This window comes from Alosa alosa, chromosome 17 (assembly GCF_017589495.1).
Source record: "Alosa alosa isolate M-15738 ecotype Scorff River chromosome 17, AALO_Geno_1.1, whole genome shotgun sequence".
In the NCBI taxonomy this organism is placed as follows: Eukaryota; Metazoa; Chordata; class Actinopteri; order Clupeiformes; family Clupeidae; genus Alosa; species Alosa alosa.
Window position 1 is genome coordinate 30154708 of NC_063205.1, and position 15000 is coordinate 30169707.

General features: G+C 42.0%; 2 protein-coding genes across 2 annotated transcripts in view; both read right to left on the reverse strand.

Annotated features, from left to right (window-relative positions):
* LOC125310323 (mucin-19-like) overlaps positions 1 to 10532 on the reverse strand; it is an 85229-nt gene extending 74697 nt beyond the window's left edge. The window contains 2 exon segments of the mRNA XM_048267623.1: positions 6289 to 6391; positions 10245 to 10532. The gene's annotated coding sequence lies outside the window, so the exon portion shown is untranslated.
* LOC125310324 (intestinal mucin-like protein) overlaps positions 5732 to 15000 on the reverse strand; it is a 36516-nt gene continuing 27247 nt past the window's right edge. Inside the window, exons 14-17 of the mRNA XM_048267624.1 lie at positions 10245 to 10556; positions 6289 to 6391; positions 5866 to 5951; positions 5732 to 5736 (exon numbers count right to left, since the gene is read on the reverse strand). Coding sequence (XP_048123581.1) covers positions 5732 to 5736; positions 5866 to 5951; positions 6289 to 6391; positions 10245 to 10556 — 506 coding nt within the window. The remainder of the gene's footprint in view (positions 5737 to 5865; positions 5952 to 6288; positions 6392 to 10244; positions 10557 to 15000) is intronic.

The following is a 15000-nucleotide window of genomic DNA, read 5'->3' on the forward strand; positions in this document are numbered from 1 at the left end:
ATGGTCAAAACCTATTGTTATGCGTCTCGTAGGCCTACTTTTTCCAACACATAGATATTTAACACAAATAATGACTCATATTGGTCTGCTTAAGTTAACTGTTTTATATGCTTGCAATAGGTTTAGGTTTTGGCTGATGGCAATGACAATACCAGCATTAATCACTTGGTTTAGATTAGAAACATGTCGACATAGGCCGTGACAGAACATTTCTAGGGGGTGGGGTATTACACGTTGCCACTGTTTCCACCAATGATATGTATCGCTGCATCATCAACAACGTTGTTGGAACTACGGTGTTCGAACGTCGGAGGTAGCGAATTGCGACACAGGTACGATGCTTTCTGGAAACAGGTGTAACAGTGTCGTTGTTTGGTCGCAAGTTGCGTCGTACCATGGTGGTTGAGCAACGTCGTTGCTAACTTTTCTAGAAACGACCCCCTGATGTCATTGCTAAAGAAATCAGGGCTTGATCCATCTCTACCTCAAAACTACAGACCTATTTCCAAGTTACCATTTGTATCAAAGACTCTTCAAAGATTAGTGTCCAAGCAGCTTGTCTCTGCACTGGAAAATAATAATCTTTTTGAAAAGCTACAATCTGGTTTCGGAAAGTATCATAGCACTGAGACAGCACTGCTGAAAGTTACAAATGACCTTTTAAGAACAGCTGATGATGGCATGTGTTCTGTCCTTGTACTTCTTGATCTTACCAATCTTATTTTGTTTATACATGCTTCCTCTTGGGCACATTATCCAGAAACACTGTGTCTCCTTCCACTTCTATGCTGATGATACACAGCTGTACCTGCCCATTAGTTCCTCTGATCCTAGTATGCTGAATTCCATAAATGAATGTCTTTGTGACATAAAAAACTAGATGTCAAACAATTTCCTCCAGTTGAATTCTGACAAAACAGAAGTCCATATAATTCATTCATTGGATCACAGCACAGTGAAACAAATGATACCATCCTTAGGTCCCTTTCAATTTTTAGACTGTGTAAAACCTGTTGCAAAGAATCTTGGTGTCTGGTTTGACAGTAATTTACGATTTGAACATCACATCACAAAGCTCATACAGTCTTGTTTCTATCACCTCAGAAATATTTCCAATATTAGTTCCATCTTAACTTTTAACAGTGGTGGAGGAAGTACTGAAACTCAGTACTTAAGTAAAAGTACAAATACACAGAGAAATATTTACTTTAGTAAAAGTAAAAGTACCACAATGACAACCCTACTTAAGTAAAAGTAAAAAGTACCTGCTTTTAAATGTACTTTAAGTATTGAAAGTAAAAGTATTTGCATAATGATTTATATACTATATTCTAAAACGAAAAATCAGTATGGGCTGTGGCATTTTAATTAAGCTAGTTTTAGGTTATACTCGACTAGATAGTTTTAAGCTAATGCAATTGTGCTTACCATCTGTGGCCCAGCTTACATTCTGACCTACAATTCTAGAGACTGTAATTCTGGTTATCTAACTAGGGTGATCTGCTGAGTAATATCAGTCAGCAAAACACGAGAGCCTGAAGTTTAACGGGGTAGACAAGGGAAACGTCGGGTGGATCGTAATCCCAATTATGCTGATTGAACAGAAAAGTTGCTGAGAAAGGTGTCTTTATGATTAGGTTCAGACGCATAGACATTGAATGAACGCTCACATTACTACCCCCCAATTGTAGGCTATGCATCTTTATTTGATCACACACAATTAAGGAATATTTCCTAATCTGGAAAATGTTACGTTTTTTTCCGGCCACCGGTTCATTAATAGTCTACCATTAATTTGTGCCGCAAATGATCAGACGTGTGACAGAAGCATGGGCATAGCCTGTAACTTCGCTGATCAATCTCATCGGAGAGGAGGCCCTAACGCTGCAGATAACAGACAGAGAAAGGCACAGAACACAGTTGCATGTACAGTGTAGCCATGGGTCTGGTGAATATAGCCTACCGAATGCAGATGGCTACAAGCTCACGCTTTGCCTGGTCTAGACTAGAAGCTTATGTTTCTAAGAATCTTTGGTAGCAACCCCGCCCCCTGATAAAACAAACGTGTTTTTTTAGAGAGAAAAAAAAAACTGATCATAAAATGTATAGTAAAAAGGAACGATGGTGTTGTAGAAATGTAGCGGAGTAAAAGTACAGATAATTGCTGTAAAATGTAACGAAGTAAAAGTCAAAAGTATGCACTATAAATTTTACTTAAGTAAAGTACAAATACGTGGAAAATTTACTTAAGTACAGTAACGAAGTATTTGTACTTCGTTACATTCCACCACTGACTTTTAAAGACACTGAGACCATTATACATGCATTTATTTCTTCACGCCTGGATTACTGCAATAGTCTTTTTTCTTGTCTGAACCAAAAATCTATAAAGAGACTTCAAACTGTTCAGAATTCAGCTGCCCGGCTTCTTACTAAGACAAAGTACTGTAATCACATTACTCCTGTTTTAGCCTCACTGCACTGGCTCCAGTAAGCTTTAGAATTGATTTTAAGATTCTTCTGATTACTTTTAAAGCTCTACATGGCCTGTCTCCCAACTACATATCTGATCTCCTAGTACCTTATACACCTGTGCGTACTTTAAGATCATCTGGTAGTGGTTTCCTATCTATTCCTAAGGTCAATCTCAAAACTAAAGGGGAGAGAGCATTTAGTCAGGGCACCTAGGCTCTGGAATGACCTGCCTGATGAAATCAGGTCAGCCAAGTCAGTATGCTCTTTTAAATCCCTCCTTAAAACTCATCTTTACAAGCAAGCATTCCTTAGTTTTGTTTAAGTAATATACTTCATTTTGTGTTAAGTTTATTAAGTTTTATTTCAGTGAGTTTTATTTCAGTGTCAACTTTTATTTCAGTAAGTTTTATTTCAGTGTCAAGTTTTATTTCAGTGTAAGCTTATTTTCCTTTTTCAAATTTATGTTAAGTTCTAATTGAATTAGTATATATTATTTGATTGTTATATTATTATGTCTTATTTGCATTTTCATTTATGTTGATATTGTACAGCACTTTGTAACTTTGTTTTGAAAAGTGCTATATAAATAAAGATTATTATTATTATTATTATTATTATTACAGCGTGTTTATCCTTTGGATGGACACACACACATACACACACACACACTCACACACACAAACACAAACACACACACCGGGGTCTCTGGTTGGGCCAGCATGCTGTTAATGGTTATTAGACCCAACCTGTGTTTCAAATGGTTGCTATGATGCCAACCTCTCTCTCTCTGTCTCTCACACACACACACACAAATTGGGGAAATTCTTCCTTTTGTGAATTTCCTTGTTTCCACTCGGTGAAGTTGCCAAATATTTGACGGGTCATTAATCAGCTGAATAATTGTCTTTGTTGGCTGCTTCACTGCCATGGAGAGCACTTCATGAGCACACACACACACACACACACAGAGAGCACTTCATGAGCACACACACATACACACACATGGAGAGCACTTCATGAGCACACACACACACACAGAGAGCACTTCATGAGCACAGGTCAAACCCGAGTCATACGGTCCGCCGTGGAGACTTGAAGAGTTCCGTGTATCAACCCTGCGGCCAGTGAAAGGGTAGGACCATTGTTCTGGCTTGCTGTGCATGCGCCTGCGTATGTGCGTATGCTTGTGTGTACTTGCATATGTGCGTTTGTGTGTGTGTGAGCTTGTGTTAGTGCATTTGTGTGTGAGACAGATGTCAAACAAAAATCAGGCCATGAAAGATGATGCACCTATTCTGAATGTTTTTTTTTTACCTACCTATAGGTATTTCCATACGTTGAATCTGAATTCAAGCCAAGCAGTAAACACCATAGAAAGGAACACTGGACTCTATATGGCAACAGCATGAGCCACCCTCGACTACCCTGAGCCAGAAGGCAACTCGATTTCAACTCCTTTTCATAGATCTTTACATATTTTCACATTCATGATATTCTCCTTAATGTAGTCTTACCATGTCATAGTTTTTACATTATTGATTGAATGGACATTATTGTTTATTATTGCTTTTTTCCCTCATTTTCATTGCTTATTTTATTAGGCTATTGATTGAATTGACATTGTTGTTTATTATTGCTATTCTCCTTATTATAGTTTGACCAACATTTTAATCTGTTCCCTGTTAAATTTTAAATATTATGTTGTTTTTGTATTTGTGTGTCGCTTTGCACAAAGGCGTCTGCCAAATCCCATAACCATAACCATATTATATACTACTACAAACAAGTATACTGTATGTTTTACTTACTTGGTTTACTCTAAAATGTTGATTTCTAAGGCCAGTGTAAGAATACTGTATGATTCATGGAATTTTATCAGTAGTGACATCTATCTTATTTCACAGATATTTCAAAGCATTCACTGTTCCATGAGCATGGTTTAATATGTCATCCGTAAGTCAATACTAATGTTTTAGGACATCCAACCCTACTCAAACTGATAAAACGGGCAGTGTGCTATCCAGGTCTCTCTCTATATCTCTTTTTTCCACACACACACACACACACACACACACACACACGCACGCATACACACACACATGCGTGCACACACTCACACACGCACACGCGCCTACACACATGCACACACACACACATGCATGCACGCACACATACACATGCGGCGCACACACACACATACACACACACACATGCGCACACACGCATACACGCCTACACACATGCACACACACACACGCGCACACATGTGCACACACACACACGCGCACACACACACGCATGCACACACACATGCGCGCACACACACATGCACGCACGCACACATACGCGCCTACACACATGCCCACACACATACACATACACGCACACACACACACACACACGCACACATACACATGCGCACACACACACACACACACACACACATGCAAATTCAAACACTCAGTCACAGCTTGGGAAATCCTTTTTTTTTTTATCAGGCGAGCCTATCCACAACCAGCACGAGCACCATGAAGGCAATGATGGAGGAGACCAAAGTCCCATCAAGAATAAAAACCAGCTAAAAGTTTGACAAATATGAGATATTTCAGATAAACAGTGACTAAAAATATGAGCAAACATAAGATCATTGTGTTTATGCCAATGTTTATTAAAGGTGTACTACAGCACTACATTCATCATGAATATCGCTAGCGTTTACTTTCTGAGCTGAGGAGGAGTACTGCTTACATACAAAAACCCCAACCGAGAGCTGGAGCATCTGTGCTGAATGTCACTTAGGGAAAAAATTCATTCGAATCTACATAAAGGTATAAATGACTGATCACACCAATGACTACTATGGGTCTAGAATATAAAGAGGAATATCATGTTTCCACTAGAAGGTGATCAACAGCAAGCTAAGATAACATATTCATTATTTGTTAAAGAGAGTTGAAATGGTCACCAACTGACCTCTAGATACATTCTGCGATTCAAGAGTTTTTGAGTGTATACAAACAGCTAAAAGGGCCATGAGGATCAATTCGCTAAATTGACAAAAAGTGTGTTGGATTAGAATCACAAACTACATCTTCTCAAAGGAATACACTGCCGTTAGCCTAGCTTAGCATAATTCACTGGAAGTGGGTTGACTAGTCTAACATACTTACAGTGAATTATGTAGGCTAGGCTAACCACTGTCATAAGCCGTTTCATATTCTGGCCCGGTTCTTATTGGAGTCAGGTTAATGGTGGGTTACCCTGCGGTACAGAGGCAGAAAGTGATGTGTCTTATTGGAGTCAGGTTAATGGTGGGTTAGCCTGCGGTACAGAGGCAGGAAGTGATGTGTCTGTAGGGAAATGACGTCAGCGTTGAAGTGTGTGCGTCACACGTCAGGTTGAGCAGACGTTCCTTCCAGGTGGCCACCTGACACTGAGACCTGACCAGCTGGAGGACTCCGTCCTTGACCAGCCACCTGCGAACATACACACACACATTCACACACTCACACAGGATGATGATGATGATGTGCGTTGCTTTGCTTCATACTGAAGCGGGAGTCACACACACATAACAGTACAAACACACGCACAAGCTCTCATATACACACACACACACACACACACACAGGATAACTCACTGTGCTTCATACTCACCTGGAGTGGGACACCCCCCCTCCTCTTAGTCACACACACACTCTCTCTCTCTCTTCCTCCCCATCTCTCTCTCTCAGTCACACACACACACACTCTCTCTCTCTCCCTCTCTCATACACACACACACACTCTACCACCTCGTTGTGTCGTACTCACCTTGAGTCACACTGTCCCTCACAGGTGGGCAGCTGCACGGAGGCGAAGCAGGAGCCGATCGTCAGGTTCACCCAGGTGAGTTTCAGTCCACAGGTGTGGTTACCTGGGGGCGAGAAATGAGCCAATCACAAAAATGACCTTGAAGAGAAATCTTCGTACGCACTGTACAGTATGTTTGTGTACACTCTTGTTTTGAAGCACTTTTTCACGTGTGTGTGTGTGTGTGTGTGTGTGTGTGTGTGTGTGTGCGTGTCTGTGCATGCATGCATGTGTGTGCGCGTATGCGTGCATGTGTGTATTTTACATAATGGTCATTAATTGCACCCCTCCTCCTAAACATGATACATTTATAATATTTTATACATTAATAATTTTCCATGAGCCATATTGATTGACAAGGTAATATTGCCCAATTTAATAAAAATAGTACCACTTGGTTGTTATCAAAGTCAAAGTCTGCTTTATTGTCAATTTCTTCACATGTCAAGACATACAAAGAGATCGAAATTGCGTTTCCTACTATCCCACGGTGGAGACAAGACATATTTTACCAATTAGGTCCACAGACAAACATAACATTCAAGTAAACAATATAAAAAGTAAAAATAAGAAGGCACATACAATGAAGAAATAAGAGCAGCAAAATTTGGTAGAAATTGTGCAATTGTGCATACAGTAGACAGTCAATATAATAGTGCAAAAGTCAGGCCTTTGTTTGACCTACGGATGCAAGTGGCATAGTGGTGCAAGTTATGTAAGAGCAGCAGAAGTGTGTTCAGAAGTGTTCAGGACAACAGGACAAGTGTGCAAGTGTACAAGTGGAGTAGTGCAAGTGGAGTAGTGCAAGGCAGCCATTGTGGGTCTAAAAGTCCAGGATGTTATGTAGCTGAGGGTGGAGGGGGGAGAGGGGGGAGAGAGTTCAGGATCCTAACAGCCTGGTGTATGAAACTGTTGGTGAGTCTGGTGGTGCGGAAGCGCAGGCTTCTGTACCTCTTCCCAGAGGGCAGTAGATCAAACAAATTGTGAGCGGGGTGACTTGCATCACTCACAATTGTGGTCGGCGGGTGAGGTGGGAGGTGTAAATGTCCTTCAGGGAGGGGAGTGAAGCACCAATAATCCTTCCAGCTGTGTTCACTATGCGCTGCAGGGCTTTCCTGTTGTATCTGGCGATGGTCAGTGGCAGGTGTTGGGTGTGACCTCTACGGAAGTCAACAACAATCTCCTTGGTCTTGCTGACGTTCAGCAGGAGGTTATTGTCCCTGCACCACGTGGTCAGAAGGTCGACCTCCAACCTGTATTGAGTCTCGTCGCCCTTGGTGATGAGACCCACCAGAGTTGTGTCGTCCAGCAAATTTCACTATGTGGTTGTTGCTGTAGGTTGCAGTGCAGTCATCGTCAGCAGGGTGAAGAGCAGCGGACTGAGCACGCAGCCTTGAGGGGCCCCCCTCTGTTCAGTGTGATGCTGCTTGAGATATTATTGCCAACACGCATCTACTTGAGGCCTCTGACAGAGGAAGTCCAGTAGCCAGTTGCAGAGGTAGGTACTGAGTCCCAGTTTGTCAAGTTTGCAGATGAGTTGTTGTGGTATTATGGTGTTGAATGCAGAACTGAAGTCTATAAACAGCAATCTCACATATGAGTCTCTTTTTTCCAGGTGGGTGAGGGCTGGGTGGAGGGCAGAGCAGATTGCATCCTCCGTGGACCGTTTGGCTCGGTATGCAAACTGGAAGGGGTCTAGCCTGGCTAGCGCCACCACTTCTCAATGAGACGTGGTCTGGGAACCAAACGTTCATTTTCTCGTATTTGAAAAAAATGCCCAGATCCGTTTATTGGGTGCCACGGATGTCTATCAAATGCGCCTGTGCATAGCTCATCATCGCCTTGCTTTCCCCCCTGTTCTGTGATTGGTTCCCTATCTCAGGCGAAAATTTGCTCCATGGTCTCCAGGCTGCCTTAGCAGCGTGAATCAAATCGCGCGCAAGGCAGCATGGGAACACCCAGGCTAGAAGGGGTCCAGGGTGGGGGGGAGAATGGATTTGATGTGTGACATGACAAGCCGCTCAAAGCACTTCATGATGATGGGTGTCAGTGCCACGGGGCGGTAGTCATTGAAGCAGGATGGAGCAGTTTTCTTCGGCACAGGTATGATGGTGGCAGCTTTGAAACATGATGGGACGATGGCTTGCTTCAGGGAAGTGTTAAAGATGTCTGTGAAGACATCCTTAAGCTCCTCAGCGCAGTCCTTCAGCGCCCGACCTGCGATGTTGTCTGGGCCTGCTGCCTTACGGGTGTTGATAGCAGCAAGTGTCCTCTTCACGCTGTCGGCAGAGAGGCACATTGTATGCTCGTGTGGAGGGGGAGGGGTCTTCTGTGGGCAAGTGCTGTTTTGTGCTTCAAAGCGAGCAAAGAAACGGTTCAGATTGTTGAGCAGAGGGATGTTGCTCTCACAGCTGTGTGGCTGTGATGCTGCTGCTTGTAGTCCGTGATGGTCTGAATGCCCTGCCATAGGCTTTGTGCGTTCCTGCTGTCTTTGAAGTGGGTGGTTATCTTGCGAGTGTATTCCTTTTTTGCTTTTGGGTTTGTTTTTTTGTGTGTTCCTTTAACGCTCCTCTTCCCTGGTATTGGTCTGTCCACTCATGTCCTGGTCAAATGACCGTGCTTAATTACCTTTTAGAAGCACACCAGTTGTGTACTGTCTTACCACCTTGATAAAGACTCTTGAGTCGAAACGCGTAGGCGCGTCAGTGTCCGCTCAATAAAGGACTTTTTATCAGCAGAGTGCCTCGGGATCTACCTTCATTCTCTTCAATCCTTTCTGCCCATTTCCCTTGAAGAGCACCTGAAACATTTTATTTACTTGTGACCCACTGCAGCGCTCTCCCATTTTTTTCTCTTTAATAAAAATAGTATTACTGTACTATTGCACAATTGCGGTAAAGCAGTATGTGATTCTCCAGCTTGTTTGGCAAGCAAGTTGCAAGTTTGCGTAGACGCTGTGCCAGGGCTGCAGAGGACACACAACGCCCCCTTTTTACAAGTTTGTTTACCATCAAAATGATTTTGAAACTACTGAAGCAAAAACGTGCATACGACGCCGGTCATTTTTATTTAGGCTACCGGCAGGCTAGTACATATAGACACTGAAGAATAAACAAACAAAGCACTGTAGCAAAATGTAAACAAGCACAGGGATAATTCCTCAAAATGTAAACAAACATATTACAGGGACGATTCCCCGTTTCAAAGATCTTACACGTCCTCTCACTTAAGAGGCATTTCCCCATCTGAACTGCACAGCAACCATATATAAAAAAAAAAAAAACTAGTGTCAACCGCTGTATGGAAACAAATCATTTAACATTGGTTGTCATTGGGTCCAAGTGCACATCGTGCACATCGGGCAGCCGTGGTCTCGTTAGTGCTTCGGACTTGTAACCGGAGGGTTGCCGGTGCGAACCCCGACCAGTAGGAACGGCTGAGCAAGGCACCTAACCCCTCACTGCTCCCCGAGCGCCGCTGTTGTTGCAGGCAGCTCACTGCGCTGGGATTAGTGTGTGCTTCACTGTGTGCTGAGTGTGTTTCACTAATTCACGGATTGGGATAAGTGCAGAGACTAAATTTCCCTCACGGGATCAAAAGAGTATATATACTTACTTATACTTATACAACATCAAATGACTAGCTAGGATTTGAACTGGCAAACAGCACCCCCCAGTGACTGTGCTTGTGTTCAGCACTTTAGCTATGCTAGCAGTTGCGCTACTCTACAGTTGTTTGTTTTTGAGAAGCAGTTGTAATTGTGTTCTGCACTTTAGCTATGCTAGCAGTCATGCTACTCTACAGTTGTTTGTTGAGAGAAGCAGTTGTAATTGTGTTCTGCACTTTAGCTATGCTAGCAGTTGCGCTATTCTACAGTTGTTTGTTGAGAGAAGCAGTTGTAATTGTGTGTGACGTACCTGTGCAGATAACTCCAGCATCCTCATGACTCCACAACGCACCGAAGGGGCAGCTCGTCAGAGTCAGCTCTGTCCCAGTGCATCTTACGTCGTCCATCCAGATTGGCCCAGACCCCTGTCCGAAACGAGGCTCGCTGGTGTTGTACCTTGGGTTGGTGACCACCTCCTCAGGAGGTCCACAGCCCAGCTGTTTGCACACGACCTCAGCATCCTTAATGTCCCAGTCATCATCACACACGGTGCCCCACTCTCCCTCACGGAGCACCTCCACTCTGCCTGAGCAGCGCCCGTCTCCGTTCACTAGACGCAAACCTGCACACACACACACACAGGCTGTCACACACTGTTTACCTAAGGGCCGTTCACAACAAGAACAAGAACAATAACGAGTTGGACAAAAAAGTAGAAAAGAGAGATTTTGAGAACGATAAAAAGCTGACAGCCAATCAGAATCCACCAAATTTCAAACACCACATTCATCAACATAAGGAGAGACTTTGCTTATCGTTGGTCAATGTGGACACTAATGTCGTTACAGTTATTGCTCATATTGTGAACAGCCCTTTATGCATAGGGGAAACTAAATTTTCACAGGTCACAAATTTGGTCCGAACGCCACGAAACTAGATGTACATTATCCTTGGACCAAGCCTCACAAAAGTTACCGGAAGGATTTTTGATTTTCAAAAGCGTTTGCCCATCACAGCCAAACGAAATCGGCGGCGAAGCTCCGAAACAGGAAGTCGCCCATATCTCAGGAAAACTGTCACATATCGATACCAAATTTTGTTTATGAACTGGGGGCTCCAGTGTGAGGGTGCATAAGCTAAAAAAAAAAAAAAAGAAATATTCCAAGTTTCCATCATTTGGCAAACCACCCATCCATATTTGGTAACTATCACCATTCACATTCGCAGTTGTACCGCTATCACAGTGCCTTCCAAGTATGTTCAATCTATCTGGGCAGCCTTGCCCAATCATGAAATCCTTGCTCTGCCATGGGATAGTATGGACTTACCAACTGAAATAGCAAGGAGAACAGTAGTTATATATAGCTTACATAATAGTTGTTTTCACATTGACGGTATTCAAATTAAAATTTTCCATATTGTTAAATGTCATGATGGGAGAGTATTATTAAAAATGTTACAAGTATGCAAATTCATATGTTTACGGGAAATGAGGTTTTACTGGGTTGTTTTGTTGTAAAGACATGCAAGGCATTCTGGGCCATGTAATAGACAAACAGTGGTCGGCAGCGTTAACTTGATTTCCTGTATTAATATGAATAGGTGTTTCTGTAAACCTAGGGACAATAAACAGCTATCTCTGTTACAAAAACGAGCTGGTAATCGCTCATTGAAGAGGGAACTATGATAAAAAGATTTTTTTCCTAAAAGCATGGAGTTGACAAGAATAATAATAATAAGAAGAAGAATAAACAAGCAATGTCACGTTAATGTTAAATAGCCTACCTATCTGAACGCTAGGTGGCAACGTTGTATTACATTTCACTAGTGTAGCCTATTTGAAATACGGTGTGAGATTCACAAGTAAGGAAGGTGCAAATATTATGTAATTTATCATGGGAAATTATTGGAAATGTTATTTCTTGTTTATTCTAACTGCAAACCACACACATCCATTCGGAATCACACGTACACATTTAATACTGAAAGACTATCATTTCATTTATTTGATGTTGCCTAGCAACACAGCCTTCAGAGCAAAGATTCTAGAACAGGGCTTCAGAGAGACAGGTTTTGAGTTTGTGGCCAAGAACCATAGAACCTAAAATATCGGTTTCCATGTGTATGTGCTGGATGGTGTGCGTCCTTTATGAAAGTAAGTGTTTTATTAGTTAACGTTCCAGACATAATGAGTCATGTTGTAGTGGTCAACATAAATGTGCCCCTTCTGTTATTAGAATGCTAAGCGGAGAAGCTATGGGAGAAGCATGCTAAGCAGAGATTTAGTATCATTAATTTCTTGCGTGGCTAGCTATAGGGAGGAGATGTATGTTGCTAATTGGGATTTATGTTGTTTAGCGTAATGCCATGGTCATTTGATATGAGATGCTTGCACTCATAACTTCGTCACTTGTAACTTTAGGACTGCTATTTTTTTTACTAACAGTAATTCACGAAGCACTTTAGCCCTAAAAGTAGCACCTAAGTCTGTGACAGCTTAAAAGAAATGGCAAGGACTCCTAACGCGATGTTTTGAAATGCGTCTACTATTGTCTACAGGAGCTTCCAATCGCGAGGGAACTTGCATTGTAGGCATAACTAAGGGATGCAATAACACCACCAACAACCAAAACTAGCCTACTCATTGTCAACATGTACATGAAATGTAACGTTTCATGTGAATCAAATTAAAATGTTTTCTTTGCAAACGTAAGCATAGGCATATGGTGACAGATTCATTTAATAATGCTGCTGTGTGAATCACGGTAAGCGCGAATGAAGTGGCCACTTCTTAATGGGACTCACTGTTTGGAAGTGGGCTAAGTAAAATAGAAATGTTTTAAATAAGATAAGGTTAATCAGAATTCTACGATATGCCCGCTTGACAACGGCAGAGATAGAATTGGCAGAGAGGGTTCAAGCGGAGCGAGAGGCGCAAACGTTCGACAATTTCCCGCGTTCGATTGCATTGGGGAGGGGGGAAATCCCCTTTATGCAGACCAGAGTAAGCCCTTGCTGCACTAATGTCAATGGAGACTTGTGGAATTTTACCAATAAATTGGTCATTTTGTCTTTCTGGATTTGTTGAGGGTTTTTTGGAAAATTGTGTCATAATCTGTAAGTGTTTGGGATCATTTCAAGCCTAATAGTGTAATTTTTTAGTGTTCGGATTTGTAATAAAATAACTTAATATTAGACCATGCTGCTGCCAGTTACTGTCCGGTTGTTATCATGCTAGCTAGCCTCTTAGCTAAGGTAACATTTTAAACGGAGAAGTGTAATTTCTTTGAAATGACAACTAGCTGAATAACACTACTGACATTAGTTAAAGTGGATAGTTTATACTCAAGCTTAATTTGCAACAGTATATTAAGTTTAAGCGAAGTCCTTCAACTACTAGTCACTTGTTAGCGCATAGCTGTATTGCCATAGCTACTACCATCCACTTGTATAGCATTTTAAGCTAGCGTTAGCTAGCTAGCTAGCTCGGTTCACATGACTAATTAAATTATTCATATCATGTCCTTAAGAATGATTCATTGGTATCATACATGATTATGGACAATAATACTGTGAACACAATTATGTTTATCTGTTGTTATTGCTTATTAAGAGAGAAAGTTTATTTAGTGACGTAGGGTGACACTCCCACTTATGCAGACCGGAACTGTCCCGTTTTGCTCCCATAGTAACGAATTACGTTGCTCTATCTTGCTAGTAATCAAGGATCTTTGGAATTGGCCTTTGGCCATAGCAACCATCCATTTAGAACGACTGGCCTTCATAGCAACCAAAGATCTGAGCTGTGTTGCAATGTGAGGCAAAGTATAGAAAGGTGATGAAACATACAGAGACAGGTCAAGAAATATAGTGCAATGTAGACAGTAGTATACAGTTGATTTACAGACGGTGGTTTAGAGTAATATGAAGTATTCCTTTATTCTGAGATAGGCTACATCAATAGGCTCTCAAAACAACCCCAGGCTCACAAAACAATCCCAAACAGACATAAGGTCTTTATAGAGCAAATCCATATAGATTATTTGTCAAATAAACCAGTAAAACATCATTTGTGGGATAGAATATATAACATTCACACTCATAGCTCATTTTTTTTTTTTAAATAAATCAGTGAAAAAGTATCCTGACAAACAAGCAGCTTTTTAATGCCTTGGTCATATTTCATAATTTCAATTCCTCTGTAGGTTACCTGATAGCCCAGTTTGAGAGGCTAAACGCGCGTGACATTATTTATTTTTGCAGCCAATCACTGCTGTCATTTTATTTTATTGATTTGATCTCAGTCATAGAAGCTAAATTCGAAGGCAGGCCAAAGGTAAAATCCAACGAATCGCATTCAACCCGCAAGCCAATAGTTTAATAGCCCTCTCCTAGAGCTTTTGAGATATTGCCACTGCTCCAAAACTGAAAGGCACTGTTACAATGCCTGGATCAAGCCAGGTTCAGCATAGCGTATGCCACTGTCTGCTCACGTTGCTGACCGGACCAGGGCAAGCACACTTTCGCAGTTCCCGCCGGAAATGCAGTCTAGTTACTTATACTATGCCCCCATGTTCATATACTGTGTGGCACTTTAGACTGTTACCTTCGCAGAAGCGAAGGAACGCACTTTGAGTGTCACTGTCTCATATCACCCCGTTATAGGACCATCTTATTGCGGTTAAACAAGCTCATTGCTCCCCTGATACGGTGACATGGAAAGATTCAGATTTCACCTTATTACATTGTCGTCCCTCTGCTACGTTCCACTGCTAGCAACCTGACAATTCAGGCTGAAGATCAGCACCCATATGCTGGAGAAAAGTTTTTTAACATGTGCTCTTTTCTACGGAGCCCGGGAAGGGTCACGTTGGTAAATATTTTTAGACCGCATTATTGCGTTCCCTCGCAATGGTTTCGCGTTCCTTTGCAATAGTTTTGCGTTCCCTCACAATACTTTTAGTTTTGCGTTCCTACGCAATAGTTTTGTGTTCCCTCACAGTACTTTTGCGTTGAATTGCACTACTCAGCCCTGCACACAGCCGGATTCGAACCCGCGAACAGCT